The sequence below is a fragment of the Platalea leucorodia genome (assembly GCF_965183815.1).
Source record: "Platalea leucorodia genome assembly, chromosome: 5".
In the NCBI taxonomy this organism is placed as follows: domain Eukaryota; kingdom Metazoa; phylum Chordata; class Aves; order Pelecaniformes; family Threskiornithidae; genus Platalea; species Platalea leucorodia.
This window is the reverse complement of record NC_138827.1, coordinates 7810732-7837681: the sequence shown is the minus strand read 5'-3', so window position 1 is coordinate 7837681 and position 26950 is coordinate 7810732. Positions and strand designations below refer to the sequence as shown.

The 26950-nt window shown below is 44.3% G+C and overlaps 1 protein-coding gene across 23 annotated transcripts in view; it reads left to right on the top strand.

Annotated features, from left to right (window-relative positions):
• The first annotated feature begins 2151 nt into the window (after positions 1-2151).
• NPRL3 (NPR3 like, GATOR1 complex subunit) overlaps positions 2152-26950 on the top strand; it is a 47737-nt gene continuing 22938 nt past the window's right edge. The window contains exons 1-9 of one of the 23 annotated variants that reach the window (XM_082313026.1): positions 2152-2262; positions 3747-3816; positions 7307-7349; positions 7434-7489; positions 9196-9234; positions 12873-13002; positions 16400-16474; positions 19372-19525; positions 20348-20429. In XM_082313026.1, coding sequence (XP_082169152.1) covers positions 12919-13002; positions 16400-16474; positions 19372-19525; positions 20348-20429 — 395 coding nt within the window. In that variant the 5' untranslated portion in view covers positions 2152-2262; positions 3747-3816; positions 7307-7349; ... (1 more) ...; positions 9196-9234; positions 12873-12918. The other 22 variants (XM_082313027.1, XM_082313028.1, XM_082313022.1 and 19 more) reach the window with 22 other exon arrangements.

Below are 26950 nucleotides of genomic sequence, written 5' to 3'. Positions count from 1 at the left end.
GTCTTTTTTAATCCTGTTCCAAAAGCAGGATGCCAGAGTTTCTCATTTTAAAAGGCAGAAGCGAGCAACAGGCCTGTTTGCTCGTTATAAAAGCAGCCCTGACTAAATCCAGTGACCGATTGAATGGCACCCCTGTGAGACCAGGGATAACTTTCCCCACGGGCCTGTATTCTCCACAGGGACTGCCTCCCCTTCAAAGGGAATTCCTGTGGATAAGGTGGCACGTATGTCTGCTCTAACTCTGAAAATTTGGGGCATATTAAGTTTTGGAAATCTTAAAAGTGGAATCTAAGTCCTGGTTTTATTCTTTAATTTCCTACCAGCTTGCAACACTTTGCTTTAGCTAAACTGCAGCCTCCAAGAGCTGGAAATGACAAATATGTCTGTAATTTATTATTTAAGAAAGTACAATTATGCTTTGAAGCAGACACACTAGGAAATTTTAACGTAGCTGCCCAGTGCTGGTGCACGAGGAATGCTCTGCCATGATAATACGACTGCTCTTTAATCACCCGCAGACAACTCTCTCCCCTCAGCGACACCTTCTCTTGCTTCAATTGTTATCGCCGGCCTTGCGGAGGATGGCCCTGCTGATTACACGCGCGCTGTGGGTGCTCATCTCCCTCTTCAGCCACCCACCTCTGTCCGACGTCCCCGAGGGGAATTGCAGAGCAACATCCAGAGTGGGGATATCTCAGAGCATTCAAATATCCAAATATTGCAATCAAATGCAGAAGAATTTACATGCAAAACCCAGGACGTCCTCTAACATAATTGCTGATAATTTTCTGATCTCAGTTAAACACGAAATAAGACGAATGCACCAAGACAGCTGCCAGCTGTTACCCTTACTAATCTAGAACAAGAGTAAGCTTACAGGAACCACGAGGCAAGTTGTATCAGTGCTGTAAAGCACCCTGAGGTCTTGCAATGAACGTGAGAAAGAAGATCAAGCGTGCCTTTCCAGGAGCCAAAAGGTCCAATTTCCACAGCCTGCCTCCTGCAGGCATCCTGTAATGGCCAACCCGCGCGGGAGCGATGAGCCCTCGCTGCCGTTTGCCAGAATCGCTAAAAACCACCCAAAGAGGCCAATGGAAAGTAACGGGAACAGGTGGCCCAGGCCTCCGGCAGCCGCTGCGCGAAGGCTCCGGGGCCAGCACCATGGCTGGGGAGCCCGGGGGGCCACCACGCACAGGCTGGGTGCGTGGCTGAACTGGGGGTGCTGGGCCGTGCTGGGGGCACTGGGCTGAGCTGGCTGTGGGTGGGTGAAGCACTGGAATAAACTGGAGGTGCCAGGAATAGCGAGTGGTGTCCATGGGCATGGGAAGTACTGGTCTAAACTGGGGACACTGTGCTGATTGAGGGGAGTACTGGGGGGGGGGGGGGTGAGCTGCTGGTCTGAACTGAGGGCACTGGGCTGTACTGGAGGATGGAGCTGTGGGGTGCTGGTGTGCACTGGGGGTGCTGGGCTGTACTGGGGGCCGGGACTGTGAGGTGCTGGTCTGAACTGGGAGCACTGCGCTGTACTGGGGGCCGGGACTGTGAGGTGCTGGTGTGAACTGGGGGCTCTGGGCTGTAGTGGGGGACGGGGCTGTGAGGTGCTGGTGTGAACTGGGGGCACTGGGCTGTACTGGGGGCCGGGACTGTGAGGTGCTGGTGTGAACTGGGGGCTCTGGGCTGTAGTGGGGGACGGGGCTGTGAGGTGCTGGTGTGAACTGGGGGCACTGAGCTGTACTGGGGGCTGGGGCTGTGGGGTGCTGGTGTGAACCAGGCGCCCTGGGCTGTACTGGAGGATGGGGCTGTGAGGTCCTGGTCAGAACTGGGGGCACTGGGCTGTAGCGGGGGCTAGGGCTGTGGGGTGCTCGGGTGAACTGGAGGCACTGGGCTGTAGTGGGGGACGGGGCTGTGAGATGCTGGTGTGAACTGGGAGCACTGGGCTGTAATGGGGGCCGGGGCTGTGGGGTGTTGGTGTGAACTGGGGGCGCTGGGCTGTACTGGGGGCCGGGGCTGCGAGGCGCTGGGCTGTACCGGGTTGCGAGGCGCGGGGCGCCGGCTGCGCTCTGCCCGCAGCCGGGAGGCCCCGCACCGGCCCCGGCCCCGGCCCCGCACCTGCAGCGGCAGCTCCGCCCCGCCGGCAGCCGGGAGCGGCGGCCCGGGCCCGGGCAGCGGGCGGAAGCGGAAGCCGGCAGCGGCGAACGGCCTTCCTGCGGGCCGGGCCGGGCCGGGATGGGCGAGAGCACCAGCCCCATCAGCGTTATCCTGGTGAGCTCGGGCAGCCGCGGCAACAAGCTGCTGTTCCGCTTCCCCTTCCAGCGCGGCACCGAGCACCCCGCCGCACAGGCCAGTAAGTGCGCAACGCCGCGGGGTCCGGCCCGGCTGGGGACTGCGGCTGCCCGCCAGCCTCCGCCGGGGGCCCGCTGCCGCCCGTGGGGGCCTGGCACCCCCCATGCCCCCCGTGGGGGCCTGGTATCCCGCACACCCCCCTCACACGCCCGCTGTGGCGGTCTGGCACACCCCGCCGTGCCTCGTACCCTCGGGGGGGGCTGGCGCCCCTCGCCCGCCTCGCACCCGCAGGTGTCCCGGCCCCGCTGACCCACGCCTCGCACCCCACGTTAGTTAGCACCAGGGCTTAGGGCCGGCCCGGTGCCCCGTTGCTGTCCCTGGATCAGCTGCAGCGGTCTGGGCTTCGAAGAGCTGTAGGGGAAGGAGGAGGCAGGGTGAGAAGTGAAGGCACCGATCGGGGAGAGGGGATTCAGAAGACACTAAGCGAGCTTTAACCAGTAACGGGTAGAAACTAAGAGACTTTAGTCCCTTGTGTTGAACAATGAGGTGGAGGAGGTTTCATTTCTTCTGGCAAATAGGAACATGGGACCGTTCAGGTGCCAGCTGAAGAAGCAGCTACCCCTTCCTCCGACATTCCCGATCCGACATTCCCGAAGCGGGACGGCGTCTGGGGCCGGACTCGGACCTGGCCGCAGGCAGGGAGCGCGGGGCAGGACGGCCGTGCCCGCGGCGCTGCGGGCAGGGTCAGCGTCCCAGCTGGCCTCGCTGCCGGGCGAGCGTCCTGGTGCCAGGCCTAAAGGTGCTGCAGGGGGATGAGGCCGTTCGACTTGGGACGCTCGCTAACTGCCGTGTGTCGCGAGAGGTTTGACGCCCTGTTGAGGTTGTGAGCCGCTTTTTACCAAGAGAGAATTGTCTTCAAACCCGTTTTTGTTTTTATAGGTAAAATCTGAAAACGTGGGGTTTTTTTTTGGCTGGCTGCTTCCCTCCTGCCCCCTCCTGCTTTTTGTTGGTAAAGGATTTCAATACCTGTGACTGCAGGAGGGGCTTCTGGAGCATTATTGTTGTCCTGAAACCTGAGCAATAATGAGGGAAATGCCTTGGTCAGAATTTTATTTTCCACTCTCTCTCAAACTGCAAACTATTACCTGGCACTTGAGAGAAAAGTTGTTTCTGTGAATGTTTTGCTTTCTCCTCTTTATCCCCTGAAGGTGTAAGCCTCTTCCTCCTATTTTTTGATGTGTTTTTGAATGAGAATAGAAAAAACAAGATCTGGTATTTCTACCTAAAAAGGAAGGGGCTTTCTGCTTTAATATTACTTTTTTTAGATCTCTGTTATAGATAATTTTAAAAAGGGCACGGTCAAGTATTCTCTTAATGCACAAGTATTCTCTTAATGCACTTACTTTAATGAACATTTTAAGGAGATTGTTCCTTGAAAAAGCTGTCTTTATTCTTTGTTTCAGATAAACCAAGGAGTCGATACGCTGTGAATAGCTCTGGTGACACCACAGAAGATCAAGATGGGGACTCCAGGTAGGGGAAAACATTTCTCCTTGCCTAAGAGTTTGAAACAGAGGTGAGATGGCCTTTTGCTCTCTTGCCGGCTAGTTCAGTAGGCCAGTTCTCTCAGACTGAATAGAAGACGACCTGCCAAAAAATGCTTTAATGCCAAGTTATGAGCAAGTTAGTGTTTAGTAACGAGGAACTTCTCATGAGGGAATGCTACTGAATCTGGGCAAGGTATACCTCAGGTATTTTGTGCTCGTTAGAAAGGCAGTATTACTCTTTCAAAGCTAGGAGTATTAATACTTTGGCAAAATGCCACTTTTCTTTACCTGCCTACCTCTAACTGGATATATTATTCAGTTGCCTCAAATTCTTCCCTAGCTCATGTAATTGTCGTATGGAATTGCTGTGCACTAATGAATAACTAATTTTGTTTCTCCAGATATAGCTGCCCTTGTGTCTGTGGAATGAAACAGTAGCTCAAAAGGAAACTGAGACTTAAAGATAGTTTTTCAATTAGAGGAAATTAGTGGGTAGCAAACGCACTGAAAATAGGCAGCGTGTTGTTCAGCATGCATGTATGTACGAATGGACCCTCTAATTAGTTTTTGTAGAAAATTTGGAATCTGCATGGTTCTCAATTTATCACTATCAGATATGAGACAAATCTGGGAAAGAAAAAGGTTTTTTTGTCTGTTGGCCCATAGTTCAGTTGCAGATCTTCTTTGTGATATGCGTTTTAATCTCCAATATTAATAAAACGGGGTAGTTGCAGCTCTTCTCTCATATAAGAGTAAAAAAGAAGTACTCATTACTTGCCCCCAGAAAAGAAATTTAGATCCCAACCTTGAAAAATGTAAGCTTGTTCTTAACTTTATGACTGAGAATGGTTTAGTGGAAATTAAAATCACCCATGACAGTGAACTTCATCAATTCATATGTTTTTCCAGGACTGGGATCTTACAAAAACACATTTTGCTTGAGGTCGTTCGTATCTCTTGCCTCTTCTAGTGTCTTTGAAGCCTTCACATGCAGCATTCTGTCCTGACTTCAGCAAGCACAGTACGGTACAGGGCACAACTCCAGTGGGAGCAAGAGATGGTTTTGTAAGTGTGGTAGTTGGTGAATGGCGTTTCAGACTGTGCTGTGGACGGCAGCTAGTATGCACATTAGGAAGGCTCAGTGCACGTGTTTGCTGGTTATCATCTCAGGGATTTTGTTGGTTGCAGTTCAAAACCCTGGCTCTGGTATTTCCCTAGACAGATTAAGATGGCATTGGAACGGTACCAGCTTCTGTCTGATACTGATTCGTGTTGCCTCTGCCATTTTGGCAGGTTGGACTAAGCACTTAACGTGGAGCTGCGTTCACTGGATGTTGCCTGTGGTGCTGAATTAGTGTAATGCAATATGTGGCTACTACAGTGATGTAGGAAAAACTTTTATCATTTCAAATTATGGTGAGATGAGAAAACTGCTAGTGTCTTCCTGAAACTGGTTTTAAGTAGATTGAATGTGCTGGCGTGTAACCTGCACTAAACAAAGATTTAGATTATTTCATTGTAGTGGTGTCCAGAACTCTGGGCTTGAAAGTTAGTGCTTAATCTCCTGGTCAGTTGTTAAGCTTTTAGCGTTTAAAAGAATTTATGCTCTCTCAACTGAGCTCACTAAGCGCAAAGTATCACAGTTCTGAAGCGCTGAATGAAAGAATATGAAGACAGAACTCCCCCTCTGCAGGGATGGTCTTCAGAAAAAAGAAGACACTTGGACAGTTTTGTATGTAGCAATACACACAGACTCATGCTGCAGTGTCTGCACCTGACTCTTACTAAGGTCAGTGTTTATCAGCCTTATATCTACTTAGATGAAATTGAGGTGTCAGCCAACACAGGTCTGTTAGCAGGAAGTCCCTTAATATTATCTCCTGTGGATCTGTCTGTAGCTGCCACGCAGATGACAGGGAAATAGAAGAGGAGCATTTATGTTGCTCTGAAAGCGTTGGTTCTGCTAGAGGCCAGATATTGAGGTCCAGCACACTGCTTCTGCTGCTTATGTGGCTGGGCATCTGCATTCAGAAATTCAAAGTCTCTTTCAAAATTGTGTTTGTTTCAAGTCTGTTTATTGAAAAGCTTTTTCCCAATACCAGTGTAATCAGTGTTGTAAGTCCACTGCATCCCATACAACTGATGTAGCAGCTAAGCGTATCCTTCTCTTCAGTCATAGCAGCTAGTGGAAGAAATCACTGATGCTCTTTATACACTGAGTACAGTTAATTTATATTAGACAAGAGGAGGTTTGTTGGCAGAGTTAATCTCTTTCACTGGACTTACTGATACAGGTGGAAAAAACACAGAAGTTTTATGTACACGGGTCCTTCTTCCAGCACAAAACAAAAGGGGATCTTCAAAACTGTGTACAACAGGTTTCTCAGAGTTTTGATTTGTATCAGACCATTTTAGGAGTAGCCTAAGTTGGTGCCTTGGAGTAGAAGAGATTCGAGGGGGAGAGCAGAGGTAGAAAGGTACAGATGTCTTGGAGAGAGAGAGAGGCAAATGATCTGTAAACTAGGAAAGGAAGGAGTTTAACTATCATATGCTGTAAAACCAGTATTGTCGTTCAGCCCATGGTTTTTTTTCCTCACCAATGTTATGAATTTTCACTCCTGGGCTCCTGTTTGGAATGTGTTTTGTATGTTCCCATTGAAGACTGGGCTGGAGAGACCAGGAATGGAGCGACTGGTTTTGTGAGAGCCATTCCAGTTCCCCCAGTGGCAGCTCTGTCCCTGTAAGTTTGTCCTTCCGCAGTGCAGTGGTGCAGCGGTTCTCTTCCTGAAATGTTCAGTTCAGTAGTCCATGGAGAGAGTTCATCAGCATGAAGTTGAGTCTGTTTTCTGGTGGTGTTGATTTTCCGATTGGAGTTGTCCTCAATGAAAGTAATTTATTAAGTGGTTTCGTATTATTTCTAGAAGGCCTCTTCAAGGAAGAGTGGGCAAAAAGATTCCTTTAAATCATCGCATATCAGTGGCATCTGTAGATGTTTTTGGTGGCACAAATTGAGTCTTTGGAGCGGGCAGACTGCTAGGTTGAGTTGATGGTGTAAGGCAAGTTCGTTAATGTTGAAGGGCTGAGTCTTTTCCATGTTTTCACGTTCAGTAGCAAAGGTTATTTCAGATTTATCTTGTTGCTGCAATAGTTCTTATGAGGTTTGGATTCATCCTTTTTTATACTGGATGGCTGTCTTTAATTTACTAGCAATCCAGCACCAACTGTATCCTAGATAAGGTTCAGTATTGTTTTTTTCCTAAGCTATTGGAACTCGGATCAATTACTTTTAAGCTGATCTCTCCTGCAGCAGTTGAGTTGTATGTATTTCTTTATGGCTTCAGAAAGGACAAGATGAGGTCAGTTTAGGTGCCTTAACTCTCCATTTCCTTATAGTATATTTGTATGTGTAACTGGATTTCTTTTAGCCTTCAGACTCAAATTTCCTGGTCATTGTTATGCTCTTTGTTTTTTTACAGACAATTGCAGCCTATTTGTGACAATCCTACCTCTAGGTTACTGGTGTGTATTTGCTTATATTAATTTCAACTCAATGGAGCTGTGTGTTTGGGTCTTCAGAGTACAGATTTTTCTTCCTTTTAAAAGCAAGTCAAGCAGCAAAAGTGGTTGAGGTGTGTTGATGGTGGCCGTGCAACAAAAAGGTATTCAGAAGAATCTGCTGCTGTCAAAACAAATTGCCTGTCAAGTGTCTCTCTTTGCTGGCTTCTTCTCAGCCTTTCATCATTTGCTCTCTTCAAAAACACCCTTCAGTTTTTGAGTGCTTTATGGGCAATACATACCCCTCACAGCTTATGGAGGTGCCTGCCGGTCTCCCCCCCCACCCCCCCGAAGAAATGTGAGGCAATTACTGTTTTGAAGCCATATGATAATGCTTTGTTAAATTGGTTTGAAATGGTTTTTGTAGCTTGTCTGAAGGTGGTATAGTCAGCAAGCAAAAATTCTAATGAAGATGCACATATAGTAACATATGTTACACCAGACTTTGCATTTTTTAGTAGCATAACTAACTGAAGGAGGTTCAGCAAGTTTGACAGCATTGATGTCATTAATTGGCCAAATGCTTCTGTTATAAAAGAAGTTACTGACAAACAAGGACTTGAATGTCCCTTTCTAACAAACAGTAGTTCTCCTGTGATAACATTTCTGTATCCTCTGTCCCTCTTTCACTGGACTCCAGTATTCTTCCTTGTATTTGTTCTGAAAGGCTTCCTTTCTGTAAGCCCCTGCTTTTCCATTCATCCATCCTTCCATCCCTTCAAACACCCTTCCTGTAATATCACCCCCTTTGTATAGTTTGTCATTTGGGATTGCTCTAGGTTCCCTTTTCAACATGACCGGTAGAAATCTGCTGTCTTTTGGATTAATAGTTGTCATGGGTTTTCATTTTGTCTCCCCTTTCTAATGTGGACAGTATAAAGCTTTTATCAGATTCATTTTTCAGTATATTTAGGAAGCTTGTTTCAGGAAACAAGTCCTTTTTTTCCTTGTTATTTGGAAAAAAAAGCAGTTGACTGTTGAAATGAAAATAGATATTTGTTTCGCTGATACGAAAGTGAGTACAGCTGTTAACAGAGCCTCGCTCCATACACCTGTTGTAGAGAAGGTTTTCAAGTTCTTTGCCTTGAAAACTTTTTCAGCCTGCTCTTCCTAAGTTTCTGCTTATTGCCTGGGGCGGACAGAGAGGGAGAATGACTTCATGCTTGTGCTGTGATTCTGGACAGACTTGTACCTATTGTTTAGATCCCTGGGGGGAGCAGCAGCGGCTCTGCGAGCAAGGCCCTTTACAGAACCCTGGCTGTGCATGCAACAATAAATGTTTGGCATCCTGTTTTTCTAAGTCTTGTGGGTATGGAAGCACCAGAACCAATTGTGAAGAGCTGTGGGTCATTTGGGGCTGCACAGGATGTTCCTTTGGTGAAAATGCTAGTAATAGTCTAGAAAAGGAACTGAAGTTTAGAATCTGCCCTAAATCAGACTGCAACCTCTTCTGTTTTCTCTTACGGTAAGCATGAATTAAAAAGTACGGTGTAAATACAGCTCCATAAATGCAGCATCTTGTGGGAACACCTTACAGCAGCCAGTGTTAGCGAGAGGACTAAAATGCCTTAGCCTGTTTTCTCTATGTTGTCAATCTAAGCCTGCAATATATTCCCGGAATTCACCTACCATTAACTTTTGACTCTTCTCAATAGTTATATTTCCTTTACAGGAGTTAACTCTTTAATAGTTCATCCTAGTTTTTAATATTATCTCTTTTTTTTTTTTTTTTTTGTATTTTGTGTACTTGCCTCGTTTATTTTCTTTTGTTGTGTTTTGTTTTGTGTTTATGGCCATGTTCCCATTTCAGAGACCAATGTCCTCTAACTGATGAGCAATTGGTTTCGGGGTAAGACCAAACGTTCTAAACAGTCACCTTTATCTAGAATGGCTTTCTTTTCTCACCATCCTTTTAATTGTGCTTTGTTTCTGGTTTCTGTTTTACACCGAATGATGAGATAATTACATGCTAAATCACAATGTCTGTAGGAAACATATTGCTAAAGGTTTATGCTAGGATAATTACAAAGGTCCTACTAACATTTCTGTGCTTCCTGTAGGGTATCCAGACTGGGTGTGGTACTGTCCCTCTGTGAATTGAGAAAAGTTGTGATCCTCCGAGAATGCAACAAGTATAGCCTTGGCATTGTAGTTATTCCAACAAGGAGCCCTAGAACAAATTGCTTTCTGATGAGCAATGACTTAAAAGTACAGATCAGTGAGTAAACTATTTAATCCCAAAGTAATTACGGAGAGCTCTTCAGAGACCTGGTTTTGAGCAGCTGCTCTGGTTGGTTGTTCTTGGTGCCCCACTAAGCTGAACTGGATGACTGCATTACACCCCCTTTTTGAATGTGTGGAGGGAGAAGTGCTTATCTCGACCCAGGGCCCCAAAAGCATTAAACTGCATTTGTAGTCCCTGCTTAACATAAAGATGCTCACCTAGATACTCAGCTCCCATTCTAAACTACTTCAAAGAAGAATTCTTTATAAAAACTTTGCTTTGAATTCCTGTGGCATATAAAAAGTTATTACCTGTTCTTGGGGAAAAAATGAATTTGTGTTTGGGATTCTTTCCCCCTCCTTTTCCGTATGCTAAAGCAATTGTTGTTTCAGCCGGGTTTCCAAAGGAGATGCTGGTGACAGCAGTCGATCTGCGCTAGTGTGGTTTGTATCGTACTGCTGGATTGTCTGCTGTTGCTGCTACGTTGAGCTCGTGATAGGAGCGGTAGGGTATTTGGGGCAAATCAAAGCTTTTGTTTCTTGTGTTTAGTTTCTGCCTGCTGAATTCCTTAGTACAGGAGAGATTTGCTTCCCTCTGGAAATCACAATGCTCAGACTAATCTCATAAAAGAAGAAGGAACTGTTACTGCCCAACTGTGAAACCTAATCTGCTTCTAACAAACTCTTGGGCTCTGAGAAGTCAGTGTTTTGAGGTCATCTTAATACACCCCAGAGGTTAGAAAAATCAGTATTAAAATATCTAAAGTAAAAGTGTTCTTTTCTAAGATGAGATGATGAATTGAAATGATGGGAATAACGTATCTGCTGTCCCTCAATGTCACTACCACCCAGAGGCCTAAGAAATGTATAAATTATGTAGAGTATTGGGGGAAAAAAAAACGAAGCAAGCAAACCCAATAAATCTAGGCTGTCAGATGAGGAGAATGAGGCTGGAGTCTAGGTCTCTTGGGAGAGCCCGCGGCGATACCCATCAGGTAGCACCCGTCTGACCCATCGCAGGGTTATCTTTCCTGCGCGTGTCATCTGGCTGCAGTTGCAGTACTCTCCCAGAAAGAGAAGTCTCTGCTAGTGAGCAGATACTAAGGACTTTACAAAATCAACCTTTTAATCTCCTCCTCCCCACAGAGCCACGTACAAGGTGGGGCAGACAGGGCTGTCCGTGGCACGAGCTTTCCTGGGGAACTGCTGAACTGTTACATTCAGCACCACATTTCTCTGTGAAAAGATCTGCCGGTGTAATTCCTTGTAAAAGTCAAATCTTAACCGTGGTGAAAGTCATCGTAACGATCAGTTTTCCAGCTCCCAAGTTATCCCTTGCCAAGGCTGGGGGAGGGAAGAGTAACTCATTTCTACCAGCAAGCAGGCGTTTTCTAATTTGCCTCCTTCTCCCTCTGCTCCCCAAAACATATGCTCGTTTTGGATCCATTGCTATTACAGTCTTCCTGGCTCCGTGATGAGCCTATTAACGAGCACAGCTGAACGGGGCAGATAGAGGGGGGGAAAAGCTCCCTGCTGTCATGGTGACTTTTTCCTATTTTGAATGCGATCTCCAAGGACTGTCAGTCCGGGTCCTGTCTGAGGATGCTTTGCCCTTTCTCCATGAACTCCGTGTGTTGCGCAGCCCAGTGCAGTGTGGCGGCCGAGGAACGTGGGTTCAGCGGCCCCAGGAGTCTTTGGCTAGTCTCCCCATCTCTCTGCTTGCCCTTAGCTGTGTTTGGAGCAGAGTGGCCAGGGATTTGGAAGTTTGTACAGAGCTGCTTATTCCATAAGCCAAACACAAGCAGCGTGCTGTGGTCAGGATGACCTGTTTGTACAAACACCCGGGGCTTTGACGGCTCATAAAGCCCCTGTGTTGTCCTTCAGTCTGTGTAGGTCTAATAAAAGAAATGCCCCTCGGGTCATATGCAGATGGATACACACAAAAGACCTGGCTGTGTGCATTTGTCTTAATTTTTGTAGTACTCCGTAACTCACTGAGAGTGAACCAGGAATATGGTACATTAATTCCTTCTCTGGGCATTGTGGCCAAGAGATAAGGTGAGCGCAGCACACACCCATGCCTGCCCTTTTCTCTGAGTGATATTGGGTTATCTGGGATACCTGCCTGGTGGAGGGGGATGGTCTGACAGGGACACACATCCCCAGAATGTAAATAGAGAAAATGAAAAAAATACTTCCATTCTTAAAAAAACTGGTCTCATCAGAAACTGGTTTGAAATTCATTTGGTTAAATGGGAGCCTCTGAGAAATCAGACGAGGAGAGAACTTGCTGATATCAAACCTTGCACTGCTCCTATTCTAGAACAAGTAGTTCCCTCCAGCAGCTAACTGAGGTCCTCTTCCCTGTGGATTTGAGCCCCACTGTCTCAGAGGATGCCCTGAGGAAAACGAGTGTTTGTAGAGACCAGACCAATGTTGCAAGGCCATCGGAAAGAGCAGTTGCAGAATTCCTCCCTTGTCACCCTGGATTCTTACCCATTTTTGCAGCGGTAGCTGTATTTTACAGGGCAGACTCCTTGTAGATACTTGCCCTCCTGTCTCGCAGCTGCCTTCTTCCCACCACCACTCCAGAGCAATCCAGTAACACCATGGTCGGCGTTGGGAAGGGCCTGCCCTGTCACGAATTTGTCTCAGTTCGCTTTATGAAATGAGAAAGCCCAGGTGAGGCCAGGCAGCTCTCAGAAGGGTGCTGGTGGTCTGTTGACCACAGGTTGACATCTGTTAAGTGAGTAACTTCGAGTCTCACTGATGAGATTGGGGAAAGGAGGGACAAGCGTTGGATGTATGTTTCTTCTAATTGAATCAGCTCTTTCTTGCCTTCACCTCTGCCATACAGGGTGGCTTAAAGATCTCTGTTGTGCTTGACTGACAGGCTGTGTTGATATGTAGTTGCTTAGTAAGTTCATTAACCTGCAGCTAAATCAAGGCAATGGCTAACTCGAGCTGTTTTTATATTTAAGCGAACTGCATCTAATCCTTCCAATGTATTTTGCTGAGCATGTAATTAAATAAGCATGACCCTGCAGTCTTTGTCGTGAATGCTTCCTGTTTTATAGTTATGATAATCTGAGAGATGTAATTATGGGGTTCTTAATTTTCCATAATTGGTGGTACTCCAGGTACAGCAATTTAGATACAATTTACAATACTTTAAAAACTCACAAGTTAAATATACCTGTATTTGGAGGAATATTCTGGTATGCTTTTTGAAAATTGTAATAACTTCTGTCTCTGCTCTTCAAGGTTTTCGGATGTCATCCTGGCAACAATTTTGGCTACCAAGTCAGATATGTGTGGCAAAAAGTTTGAACTGAAGATCGATAATGTTCGCTTTGTTGGCCATCCCACGTTGCTTCAGCATGCCCTTGGGCAGGTATGGTGTGAGGTCCGCTCTGGGGACCTGCCTTCTTTTCAAACTGCCTGGCTTAGTTAGGAAACGTAGAATTCAGAATGTGCATGTTTGCTTTTGATCCTCTTTTTACTTCCTGATGCTCAAAACTGTCTTTTACTTACTTCCAGATAAATACAGTGAGTGGCAAACTGGGGAATCTGTGTCAGTGATTCACAGAAACCCCCTCCTGGTTACTGTAGGAAAGCAGTGTGGGTAAAGAGAAGTAATACTAAGCAGTCCAGCTCAAAAAGCCGTTTCTCACCACATTAGTTATTGCAAGTTAGCTTTTTAGCACCTCTAATTAGTATGGCAGTTAAAAAAAAACACCACCAAAAACCTTCACAAATGCTAGAAACTACGTCAGCCTTGTTTTTAACTCTTTACTTTTAACTATTACTGGTGCTGAAGATGATTTACAAGGCTCGGTTGGAACTGGTAGGGTATTGAAAGAGGTGGAAAATTTTCTTGTGGACAAAGTCAGGCTGCTGTTTGGATTGAGATCTAGCTCTGTGGCCTGTGTTTCAGCTGCTTGGAATGAAAGCAGTTGCCACCCAGGCTATGAAAACCATCCTGCTTAAATCTAGGAAAGAATTTACGTGCTTCTATGTGCAAAATATTCCCTGTCCCATTCCTTCTTCCTGATAGACTGTAAGAATGAACTAGGCTTTGTTAATTTCTGAATCCAACACTGATCTCTGTCACTGAACTGCTTTGGTCTCATTTTTCATCAAATTTACGTTCATTTTTTCAGGAAAAAAAAATCTGCTTGCCAATTCAATCATCCTTTCTGTCTATAATTAGAGGCGCAAACAGATTGTTGGCAACTGCTGCTTGATATTTAGAGGACCAGACTGCTTTAATCCAAGCGAGGAGCTGGCCTCAAGCATCAAAAGATGCTAGTGTTCCACTTTCGAAACTCAGTCTTGAGTCTACAAGAAATGTGACGGAGGATCACCAAGACTCAGTCCTCAAATGTTTAAGCTGTTTTGGAGACAGAATTCAAGTGTCCCCAAGCTGTGCAAGTACATCGCCAGCCCCAGACAAGGCAAGTGGTGAACCAGGCCCGGGGTCCGTATGGGGACCCCAGCCAGGGGCAAAACGAGATGGGACCAGAGACAGGGCTGGAGGACAAGGCTGCAATGTACTGAACCAAGGGTCCATCCAGGAGACAAGCTACCTACGACAATGCAGGTCGAAGGTCCACCCAGGAGACAGGGCTGGAGACAGGCACACCTGCAGGCCCTGGGCCAAGCTTAAATGGGGCTCCTGGGTCATGGGCTAGGGTGTGTGTGGGGGGACACCCAATTGGGGCTGGTCAGGGCCATTAAGACCTTTTGGTGCCCTCAGGGCCCTGACAGTGGCGGCCTGTTCTCTCACAGTATCAGATTCCTTTAGTTTGCTAATCTCGCCCGAACGACACAACTTCCTAAATGTGGTGTAAATGAGGTTGAAGATTTGTGTTTACATTTTTTTCACCGCGTATTATTATACATTCTCTCCACTTTACAATCAGTTTTATACTAATTGTATGAAATGTCTCTTCATTTTCAATTTGTCTAAATAAAATTGTATCTGGGTAAATAAACAAAGTTATACAGTGCTGCAAACACTTTTTTATTACTTCTTGTGGGATCTTCTTTTTGGGTGTGTCTTATCACCCCAGTAGACACCCTAGAACTTTCTAGTGTCCAGAATCTTCTAGACGTGGCAGCCATCTCTTCTAGTTCGTTTGAGTCTAAATCTGGGACCCTTTTGCAGTTAGGAGGAAGCTAGATGGAGCTCCTTTCCCATGGAGCAAAGGCAGTGACCGGAGTAACCCGACAGGCTCTGGTTTGGGTTTCTTCGGAGTTCACACTGTAGTAAGTTAATTCATGCGACAGCTCAGCAAATTCTTACTCAGGTGAGATTCGGGAATTACAAGAGCACAAATATTTTTATCTTGTGTGCCAGACCACGTTTTATGTAGCAATATTCTGAATTCTTCAAATTCCTTCAGCATTTTCTTTTCCAGCTTAATCTTTTCTTCTTTTTTCTGGACAAGAGGCGATGTGAAATCTAGCCTGCATCCCAATTGATGTTAATGGTGGTAGTTTCTTTGATTTTATGGAAGGCACAGGATCAGTCCCTACAATTGGAAATGCTTTTGAGTCTTTATTGAAGTTCACAAGACATCCTGGATCCTGTAACTCCAGGAGAATAAACACACAGAGTAAATTGGCTTTACCACCCTCCCATTACTGCCTTTTTGATAGAACTTCACTTACACTTTAGAAAAAACAAAAATATGTATTGCTTCTTTTAGTTTCTCTAATTTTTAAGACTACTGAGTGAAAGCACTCAGATTTTGGAGTTCACTGCTGAGCAGTTCGTTGCTGGTGCTTGGGACCTGTCAGGAAGGGTGGATGCAGCTCTGCTGTTGCCAGCTTCTCTGCGTTTGCCCCATCTCAGATGCTGCATTAGCTACGTATGCAGGTATGTTGGATAGAGACCCAGTATGAGGTTAGGTGGGTGTTTGGCCTGGCAGGTTATAGCTGTTTTCACTTGGGATTGTGTGGGTGTTCAGCAGGGAGCTTCGGGGGTGGCAGGAATGTCCTCTGGATTTTGTGCTCCATCTTGTGGCGACGCTTGCTCGATTCAGAGTTGTTAGTCTCGGATGTGCAAATTCAACTTGCTCGTCTTGGCTTCCACTGTTCCCCCCCACCAGAAAGGCTGTACCTGCGTTAGGGGTGCAGCTCTCTGCTGCAAAAAGAATGCGGGGGGCTGGAGAATGTGTTTGAAGTCCTGCAGGAAGGGGAAATCAAACCTTTGATTTTAGTACTGCAGTTCTAGAGCATATTTTTCCTGATAAAAGCAACAGGTTGTAACATGACGTGATCCAAATGGGGATTTTAGGAAAGGAAAGAATAGGTGTGGCCTGGGATGAGAAATCTATGGACTTCTCTTTAGTTAACAATATGTATGACAGTTGTGCTAAGGAATTTAAACCTAGGGTCCCTAATGATCCTAGAATGCAATAGTGAAGACACCTAGTAAGACTGCTCTCTTAACTGGTACTCATTTACATGGTCATGACCAAAATGCTTTGGTTTAAGTCTTCACAGCTTCTCAGAAAAGGCAGTGTTGTAGAGTAACTGTGACGCTTTAATAAAAAAAAAAAAATAAAAAAATCACAGTTTTATTTTTTACAAGTCAAATTTGATGGTATAATTTGATTTGTCTGCTCTCTTTTCTCAGCAAACTTGTTATTTGACTGAGTTAGGCTTTTCTTTTTTTCTTTTTTTTTTTCTTTTTCTTTTTCTTTTTTTTTGTTTTCTTTTTTCTCTTTGTTACTGGATCCAACTGAACTAATGTATGGGATTTTTAAAAAAATATTTTTCAGGTATCCAAAACTGATCCCTCACCAAAGAGAGAGATGCCCACTATGATTCTCTTCAATGTGGTGTTTGCACTAAGGGTAAGGATTGTCTTCATTCCATCTGACAGTGGGATGTGCTTTGCATGCATAAGAGAATGCAGTAGGCTCGCGTTCCAGTAAACATTCAGTGCCTGATTTCATTGGGATATTTTAATTTGAAACAAAAAACCTAAACAATGTAGAATATGACACTGACAAGTGGGAAGGTTCTCCAGCCCAGTGGAAAACAAGTACATTTGTTCTCTTCAGGACATTTTTTAGAGTTTTTGGTTTTAAATACCCAGAGCGTAAAGGCATGCAAGGAACCACTTTGCAACCCAGTTGCAAGTCCTGTATGTGTCTTGTCTTCTGTTATTAGCGAGCTGGTAATCTGCTGTGATTTTTCTAGGCCCTGCAATTGAGGCTTGTCCAACTAAGCTGTGCAAGAAGGCAGCCTGAGTCGTGACTGTCCCGCGTGTCAGATGCTGCGCTCTGTATGCGACTGCTATGCTCCTGCCCAGGATAGGACCAAATCCATACAGCTGCACTAGCACATTGCCGAGCCCTTGTGACTCCATGCAGCTCAGACCTTGGTGGTCGGTCCTGCTCCAGAAGCAGAGGCAGCGTGGACAGTGGCTCATGCTTGGCCAGCTGTAAGTCAGGTCCCCACCATGGCCCTAGTCAACCCAAGCTTGTTCAGTGCAGAGTCATTCAGAAACCTACTCTGGCTCAGAACACCACTGGTTTAAGCCCTTACTCATGCTGTATGATACAGAGACATGTGCCTTTGCTCAGTGCCTCTAGGCTTTTTTTATAATTAAATGGACAGCGTTTGAAAGTTGCCTCCTCTTAGCAATGAGATCATTGTAAAGGAAGAGTGCCAGGGAGCAGTGGTTGTAGCATTCTAAATGAGAAGAAGGTACAAGTGAAGAATAAGTAGGTTTTGATGCTCAGCAAGAACCTGGAGCAAATATGTAGTTTTCGCTTGGAATTTTTTTCAGGCCTGCTCTATTGACTAGATGTTGGTATCTGTGCTAAGGGATCCTGGCTTGGCTAATTAGGTGGCATAAAACCCTAGAAATTCCATTATGTTCGAGCATTATTTGATTTCTGAGCTCTGGCTTTCTCTTCCCAGCCCACAGGTTGCGTCTGTGGAGCCATCATATTATTTTTGTAGCATGTACACATATGAAGAAACATTTGAAAAATAGAAGAGGGAGTTGGAATAGCTGTCTTTATGGAAATGCTTGATTTTTGCTTGACTGGATACAACGTCATGCCTTAAAAGCCTCCAGCTCCCTGCTTGTGAAATTACCTTCCCCCCCCTTTTAACACTAGTACTTTTCTTACCGCTGGCTTTCCAGTAGTGATTAACATGGACATGGCCACAGTCTGGACGGTTTGTCCTTAGTTGAAGAGCAAGGTTTCACACAAGACAATTATCCCAGCAATCAGTCTGAATCAAGCAAGAAATGGTTCACTGAGTTCTGCTGGGGATCCAGTGTTCTTGTGCTTTGGGACATTCTTAGGTCAGGAAGTGCTGCATTTGCAATACAGGAATTGATTTTAGATTTCACACGTTAAGAGACATTAGCTTCAAGAATTTTGTTTTGGTGTATTGGTAAAGCACCATGCTTTGGTGGTAGGTAAGTGTGTGTAGATGCACGTGCAAACACAAACATTCATGCACATTGAGTCACGTGGAAGCAGAAGTGTTGAAACCAATGCTCCTTCATTCACAATATTGCAAGAGCTTGGTGAAGTGCAACGAAGACTATCTAGCCTGCATTTTTCTAGAATCTAATTTCTAGTAGTTCTCCTCAGAAAACTGGGGTTTTTTGCATTTTGGCGCTGGGATGATACTGATGTAATTGTGTGTGTAAGGCAGCACTAAATCATATTTGCCAAATAAGACACCGTTAGTTCATAGGGAGCTGTCATGTTTCTGGGAAGTGCTGTGCAAGAAGCAAGTGGAAATTTTTTCCTCGCATGGTATAGTGCACTGCAGAGGGTGGGTGGAGGCATTCTGAGATAACGATGAGAGTCCATCTGCAGTGGGCAGACAGAGCAGGCAAAGTCCCAAATTCTATAATCAGCACTGATCCTGCTGTGTTTAAGCATCAGGGTTACCAACGTGTCGTGACTCAGCAAGAACAGTGGAATCCAAAAATGATGACTCATGGTTTGCTAGTTTACATGCCAAGTTATCGCTTGCTAGAAGCGTAAATTCCTTTAAATGTCTTAACAAACATGAAGCAGCTGCTTACTCAGGCTGGAGCCACCGATTCCCCCCCCCCCCGTCAGCTGTACTTACACGATAGATTGTTCCAGCACTTTCATTCTGGGACTTGCACGAATACAGTGTTAGTAATAAGCCATATTTGTGAAATGTTTGGGAGCGTAAATCCAAATCCATTCTGGTTTGGGATCAAATTGTTGATCATGTGCTGGTAATTCTTACCTAGTTCCTGTCTTGTCAGTATATAAGACAAACATCAGTATAGCAACATGGAGCGAATGGGCTACGTTAAAGGCACTACAGGCCTTATACTCCCAGTGAATTTAACCTGAACATCGTGATATTCTGCCATTTAAAATAGCTTGACAGTTTCTTTTCTCACTGTGTGAAATGGAGTTCTTTGGTCTCTCTGCTAGTAGAAGGCCCATTAACAACTGCAAAAAATAAACCAGATAGCAGTATCATACTCCAGGTGCTGTGTTCGTTTGATGCACTTAGACAAGCTTAAAAATCCCTGAGTCTTCTCTTTACCTTTGGACATCTCTGAGCTTCTGCTTTGTTGCTGCTAGAGAAATCCCTTTCTTTTGCCAGTTGCCAAGGAGGCTGACTTTTGATATCTACGGAAGATAATTATTTTGACTACTTATCCATCAGTGTAGTTGCATATATGTGATTGTGGCCGAATGACTGACCTGTTTCTTTTCTGTGTTGCCTGTAGGCCAACGCAGATCCATCTGTGATAAACTGCTTACACAACCTCTCCCGAAGAATCGCCATAGTCCTGCAGCATGAGGAGCGCCGCTGCCAATACCTGACCAGGGAGGCCAAGCTGATCTTGGCTATTCAGGATGAAGTGTCTGCCATGTCAGAGAGTGAGTTCTGAGCTTAGCTTTGTGCAGGAAGGTGTTTGTCCAGGAGCACTTTTTCAGAAAAGTGCTGATTGTGCCTTCTTACTTCTTTTGTGGCTGGAATCAGTATGAACAAGTTTTGGTGCTCTTTAGCATTCTGACAGCTTTTGACTGCATTTTGCCTCATCCAAGATCACTATCCCTATGCAGAGGTGTCAGCTTTAGAAGTGAAGTAGCTTCTTTACTTTCCTTGCTAGCTCCGTTCAGCGCGATCACTGGAGAATGTGCGCTGAACCGTCACGTTTGGATCTGCCTGTCAGGCTGAGATGGAAGAACTCACATGTAGCCTACTTCACCCAACGTAGAGCAAGTTTCCCATGCTTTAATGCTGTGTGCTGAGTCACCAGACTTCTTGTGTGGATGCTTTACTCTTACATGTTGTTGCCATGGCTAGCAAATAGTTACAGAGCATTTTTATAGACTGTACTTCAGGGCAATTACTATAATGTGCCCTATTTAAGGTAAACTCTATCTGACAGTGATGCATCGTCTTGCTGCAAGCATTAAAAATTAAGACTAACATGTATAAAACCAAAAAGCTTAAAATCATCACTTGTCAAATTCACAGTTACATGTGCTTAACTGAATTGAGGTTTAGGAGAAGTTGGCAATAATTCACTATTATTATTTTAACGTGTAACTTATTGTAAAAGCTTTGGAAGATAATTGTAGATTAAAAAAATATGGATTCTGTCCCTAAGATACTGGTTGATACCTAGTGGGGGAAGAGGAAACTCTTTGCTTTGAAATCAGTGGTTTACTTTCTTGTTTTGAAATTTTCCATAGCCACAGAAGGGCCACAATCACCTTTTCATCACATCTTACCCAAGTGCAAACTGGCCAGAGATCTCAAAGAGACATATGACAGGTAAGTGGGATTTTCTTCCTATCTCATAGTATGCTGCTTCTCTCTGAAACCTCTTGGCCTTGTTCCTTAGGGTATTATGTACCTCTTCATGCTGTTGACTCATTGGGATTTGGGTTTTAGACTGGGTGGAGCAATACGAAGGCTAGCTGTCAGGTGAAATGTTTGTAGAATTGCTATCCTAACCTTTGGATATGTTATGGTTCTTAAAAGTTGGTGATGTCTGTCACAGCTTTAAGAATTATTATTTTCTTCCTTAGCACAGAGGCGCATAAAGACAAGTGAATTGTAGAATTGAAAAGTGTCATAATATGAATATCATATCGCTGTAGAAGTGCTCTAAGCCTGCAGCTAAGAGAAAAATGCTGCATCTAGCACTGATGGCAAGTCAGATACTGCCCTGGCTTCATTTGGTTACACTGTGCATGTCTGGACAGTGAATTTGGATTAGGTGGTGAGACTTTCAGCAGAATGAAAAGTGTAACATGCTGTTTCTTGACTGGATTAAAAGTTCTGGCAAGGATTTCAAAGGAGTGTGGAGTTAGTGTTGAATTTCAGCAGGAGCCAGCACCAACCTCCTCCAGCGTACTTCTGCTCTGACAGCTTGTCAGCGCTGACTCCTTATGCAGAGCAGACACCCCGGTTCAGGATACGCGCTTGGTGAAGGACCTGGACAAAGGGGAACAGAAGGTTTTGGTGGGGAGGCAGATGCTGTGCCCCTTGATTAGGGTGTTCGCCAGGGCTTGGGAGAATTACTCTGGATTCCTTCATTGACTGGAGAGCATATTGTATGATATTAGACAAACCCTTTAGCCTCCCTAGATTGTGGTTCCCCGTGTACAAAGGGAATAATTGCAAAGCCCTGTAAGGTAAGGCACTGAGAGCCTAAATAATTTAATGATTGCAAAGCACATTTTAAAACTTGTAATAAACTGTTCTTTGTTATGTTCAAGAGCTGTGAATCTCAGCTTGTTTGGAAGGAATGTAGTATATTGTTCAATACAACTCGCACAAAACCTGTACTAAAGTTTAAAATGAGGCACTTCTTATGTAGCCTGTAATTCTAATATTAAACTTCACCTCCTACTTACCTTTTTCTGTTCCTCTAGGGCTATGTATTTGTGACTGGGCAAACCCTGATCTTGTTTCCAAACATTTTAGTGACACAGTGACATCTTGTGGCATTTAGCTGTGACTGGAGGAACATACAGCCCAAGCTCGGGGAGTGTGCTAATACCACCAATAGACTAACCACGGAAACACGCACACTGGTGCTGCCCCCCAGGTGTAAAATAAGGCAGTGTCTCCCTCATTTAGGCTTTGTGAGTGGGGGAGAAGTAGTGCAAGTGATATTTTGACACTTTTGCATGACATTGTCATAAGCAAATGTAAGAAATAAGGTGTTGGTAAAAATATAAAATGTGTGTGCATTTGAGTGTCGTTGGCTGGGTGGGTAATGAGGTGTGTTCTGCAGTATTTTTCCATTAATGCTTCATGCGAGAGAACAGGAAATATGCTTATACACCTGCAGTCAGATCAGTTGAGAGGGGCTGCAAGACCTTGCCAGGCAGGCATAGAATTAAAATTATTTTTTGGTAAGGTAGAAGAAATGGTCTAGAAATAGGATTTTTATTCTGCAACTCCAAGATGAAGAATTCCTGTGTGGCAACAGCTCTGGAGTCTGTGTGGCCCTCTATGGAATGAGGGTTAGTCACAAGTGACGAGGGGTTGCAGAAAAAGCAAATAGACAAGAATGCGTAAAATAAAAGTCTTGCCTGTAAGATGGGAACCAATCCTGCTCAGGGTTGTAAAGCCCCTGCTGTAATGAATATTGTATCCAGTTTTGGGCACTGCATTTCAAGAAGGATTTGGGCCACCTAGAGAGTGTGGAGGAGTGAGAATGACCTAGGAGGAAAGATGGAAAGATTTGGTCTGTTTCTTTTAGAGGAGGAAAGACTGCTGGGAACGGTAAGTCTTCAAATGCATGCAGTGACAATGTGCTGTTTTAAATTTACAGAGATTTCTGGCATAGCCTTTGGCGTAGGGGAACAGCATAGTAAAGTGAAGAGAGCACTTTGAATTGCAGATGGGAACCCAGCTCGCCATTTGAGATTCGCTCAAGCCAACGTTTCCTAGTGTCTGCTGATTTCTGCAATTCCAGTCAAAGGCCTCTTGAATTATCACGGTTGCTCCAGAGGTGCTGTCTAGCCCTTGGTTTCCTGTAGATGGTGCTGAGGTAGTTCAGGCAAGACCCAACATGTCCCTTAGCAAGTTGGTTTGTACAAAACCGCAAGTGTATGAATCTTTTTATAGTTCAAAATGTCCCTTGCGTTTTGAATGAAATGCCTGTATTTTATAACACAGGAATCAATAGCCAGGTCATCTTGACTGTAACACTATTGCTGCTATAGTAATGGAGTATTATTAAACTGACAGTTTAGAGGTAATCAACATCTAGTTCCTGGGACCTTTTCTGACCCTAACGGAGAAAACTAGAATGTTTCTTTTTGATTAGTTCAGAAAAAAGATTTGAGAGTCTTCGTTCATCTTGACCCCAAACTCCAGCATTGGTGTGGAACAAAAAGCAGTGGCTTTAGGACCAAGAAAGTCCAGTTGCCAATACCTCCAGTGCTGACAAATTTACCAGTGTTACAATGGGTGTCTCTTTTAAGCCAGTGTTCAATTTAGGGAGTTAAGACAGCTTTCACCAAGTTTTATCTGCAACTGCAGATAATATGTTAGCTTGATACTAGCTAGCTGCCTGTCTGCTTTTAGCAAACTCTCTTAGCTTTATATTGGAATAAAAGTGAAAGTATGGGGAGGTTTTTGGGGAGGATTGGATTGCTTGTTTCTTCTTTTTAATACACAAAGAGCCTTTATACATTTTTAGCCTAGTGGGATTTGAACTGACTAATAGATGTAGCCTATCTCAGCAGCTCAGGGAGAAGTGGAATAATTATATGAGATTTAATGAATTATTAGATGCGATTTGTGTGGCTGTAGTGTAAAATATAAACCAGCTACAGTTATTTGACCAAAGGATGGTCAATGTGTCCTTTACAAGGAAATGTGAAACCATTTCAAAGCTCTAAGTAGTCACAACCTTTAGCAAAAATAAACAAACTCCAAAGCTACAAGCTCACCTCCGCCAAACTAGAAAACATATTAATTTCTGATATAAATAGGATAGTCATAAAATGAGGTGTGTGTATGTAAAAATTCATAACTCTCATAAAATATGAGGCGGGATTGTCTTTCTTTTGCCAATAGTTCTGAAAAAAAAAAAAAAAGGCTGCAATTCTGTGGGATACTGGCCAACTTTCCGGTTCCCATTTTGGGGCAGTGGCTCACAGTCACTGTTCAGGGCAGCGCAGAATAGAGCAAAAGAGCCGTGATATTCCCAAAAATGTTCCCCAGCTTCCTGCAGCTCTGGAGGTGGTTTCTGTATATTCAACAGCCTTCAGCTGATCTCACTTCCCGGAATTAGTCCATGATCCTGTGAGCCAGAGTAAATATTTAACAACCACAGCATCCTCTGATAAGGAGGTCCGTGGCTTAACTAGTTTCTGTGTTCCTTTCTATTTCTTTTGAACTTTGCTCCTTCTAGTATCAGGAGATGTCTCATAGGTCTTGTGATGGAGAGACGTTAAACAGCTCTTCCTATTTCCTTCTCCCTGTCTCAATTTTAGACTATGATAGCCCCTCTCAGTATCCTAATCCCTCATCATATATCCCTCAGTATTGCTCACCATGTATTATCTAACCAGAGATTTTTTTAAAAAATGTGGAAACTAAGTTTTCATGGGATAAAATGGAATGTCTTTGAGGGTTTAATAGCTGGTTAGAGTATGGGGAATGAAGCTATTTTTGCCCAGTCATTCTTGAAGTCTGTGGGAAAAAGGAAAAGTTGCAGCAAGGTCTCTGGATACCAGTTAAGTGTCTGATAAGACAGCAGATGAAATTCAGTGTAGATAGATGTAAAGTAATGCATGTAAGGCCAGACAGCCCTTATATAGTACATAACTGCTCTGAAAAGAGCTTTTGGAATTACAGCAGATAGTTCAGTGAAAAAGTCAACTCAGTGACAAAGCTCAGGGTCCAGTAACACCGCAAAAAATCCCCATGAAATATGAAGACTAGTTAGGAAAGGAGCAAAGAACAAAAGAGAGCCTTCTGGAAATTCCTGGTGTACCTGCGGCACCTCTGAACGCTTTGTGCAATTCTAGGTTTCCTATCGGGGCTACTTAAACTGTGTCCCTGCAGTTCACGGCGTGCAATGCAGCCGATGCGGTGTTCTCACCTTCCCACAGCCCTGCATCTTCCTGGACTCTCTACTCCACAATTTTACTTGGTTAAGAAGAATAAAGTAGAATTGGAGCTAGGTGACTCCCCAGTGCGACTTTGAAAACTTGTTTTCTTAGTATTCTCTTCTCTTGCTGGTTTTTGCCGTTCTGCTTCTGCCCCTAAAAGAAGGTGGCTTCTGGGTCTGCTGGTCACCAGCCAAAGAGCTTGGGGCCAGCTCATGGAGATTTGTGAGACTCACAGTAAAAAGCTTGCTAAATAGATGACTTCATGGGGAATCTGTAAAAATGAAGGCAAATGTGGATCTGAACTTCGCTTTCTGTGACTTGACTGTATTTCATGTTGCATGAATCTTCGTGTATATTTTGGTGAAATTATTTAACTTTGTTGGCTGGCAGTCGTGTACATTGCTGCTGGAGGATGTAGCTTATTCCTTGTCAAATTATTAGAGACTGAAATTATTTTCCATCCAAGGAGGGGCAGGTGAAGGAGAAATCATGTACATAAAGCTATAATGAAGGCTTGAAATTGTACAGTTGAATGCAAATGTAGAAGAATGGAATTAAGATCCAGATCAGAACTGAAAATCTGGTTTTCTTGTTGTCTTTAATTCTAGGCTTTTGTTGTATAGTGCGCTGTAGACAAAATTATGCTGTGGAGAGTGTAATTATGTGATTAAAGCTTCTGCCTTGGTGCACTTGGACCAAAGAATGAAAGGAACCAACTGTATTTTTTTCTGCTTCCTGAATGTTAAACTATGCAGGGAAAATATCCCTGCAAGTGTTTCATGTTTTCATGCATCTCTGCTGCTTTTCGGTAACCTGTTTTAACAACCCAGTAGCTTTCAGGTCGTCTCTTAACTCACTTGTCCCGTTTGTTTATTGTCATGCTTTCCCCTGTATTTGGCCCGGTAGATAGTGTGGATAACTACTGCTTCAGGATGCCCTTTACCTTGATGTATTTTGAGGGAATCCAGCTTTATCTGTCAATTGGTGTATGTCTGGTGGGATAAGCAGTGTTACTGGAGTGGCAGCATTTAATGCAAGAAGAACGGAGGTGTTTGCTGTGCTTTGCATGTTCCTTCAGGGTTTGGAGCCTCTGATCAGACGTGAGGTGGTAGCGCCAGAGAGGCAGTGGATCCATCCTTTCAGTGCCTTTTAAAAAAGGAAAACATACATAGTTTCTACTCCATTTGCAACTTGAAAAATCGGTATTTTTTGGAGGTCAGCGCAAGATTTGAGAACAAAACCATGGCCTCTGCTTTTGAAAAGCATTGTCTGCAGTGAGATTTTCCCTAATGAGTCTGATCATGCACGAGGCAGGACAGGATCGTGTTTGCTCTCTCACCACTCTGTTGTGGTTTGGTGAATAGTTATACCGGCAGCCAAAGCTACCCAATGTTTTTGTTTTAAAGCTGAATTTTCAGGTCTCTCTAAACCCTGTATACAACCAGATGAACTTGAAAAAGAGCATGTTAGTTTGTGGCCTACAATTGAATGCTAGGTATAAATGTTTAAATCACCACATAAAGAGTTTCCAAGACATGTATTTGCTCCCGGCCTGTTCCTGGCTTGTTTTAAAATCTGTTTTGTGTAGAGGGGAAATTCGTGGGTGTTACCAACACAAAAGTCATATTGCGAGTCTCAACACACTTTAATTTAAAATTCAGACTGGAATTTTCAGAGTGCAAACCCTGAAATTTTATTTTAGGCTGAAAAAAAAAAAAATCTTTTGGAACAAAGTTTAAAATCAAAGGACATCTTGAGAAATTCAGCTCTCTGGTGTAGACAACATTAGCTGTTGCTTGAGATTGATTTGCAAATTTATATGTGTTCGTAACTCGGTGTATATGGAAAAAAGTGGCGTGCCTTGCCTCTTCCTCCCTGCTGGGTCCCACTGCCTGCAGCAAAGCTGTTCCCAGGGCAGCGTTGTGATGGTTTGCAAGGTGGTGCTAGCTTAGCTCCCTGTGGTATGTTACCCTTATGATATCTTTACCCATTTTTAAGTAAATATGGTTACCCACCTAGGTATATTTCATCTGTTGTCTAGATTTACAGATTTCTGTAAAACTACCTGAATGACCTTGATTGCTCTAATCTCTCAGCTTTCTGGGTTTTTTCAGTAAGAGGCTTATAGTTGCTTTCAGGCTGAACATGAGGGTCAGACTTTATCGTCATTCCTGAGATGTCCATCATTTCCACTCCAGTCCTGTTGTCTGAAGT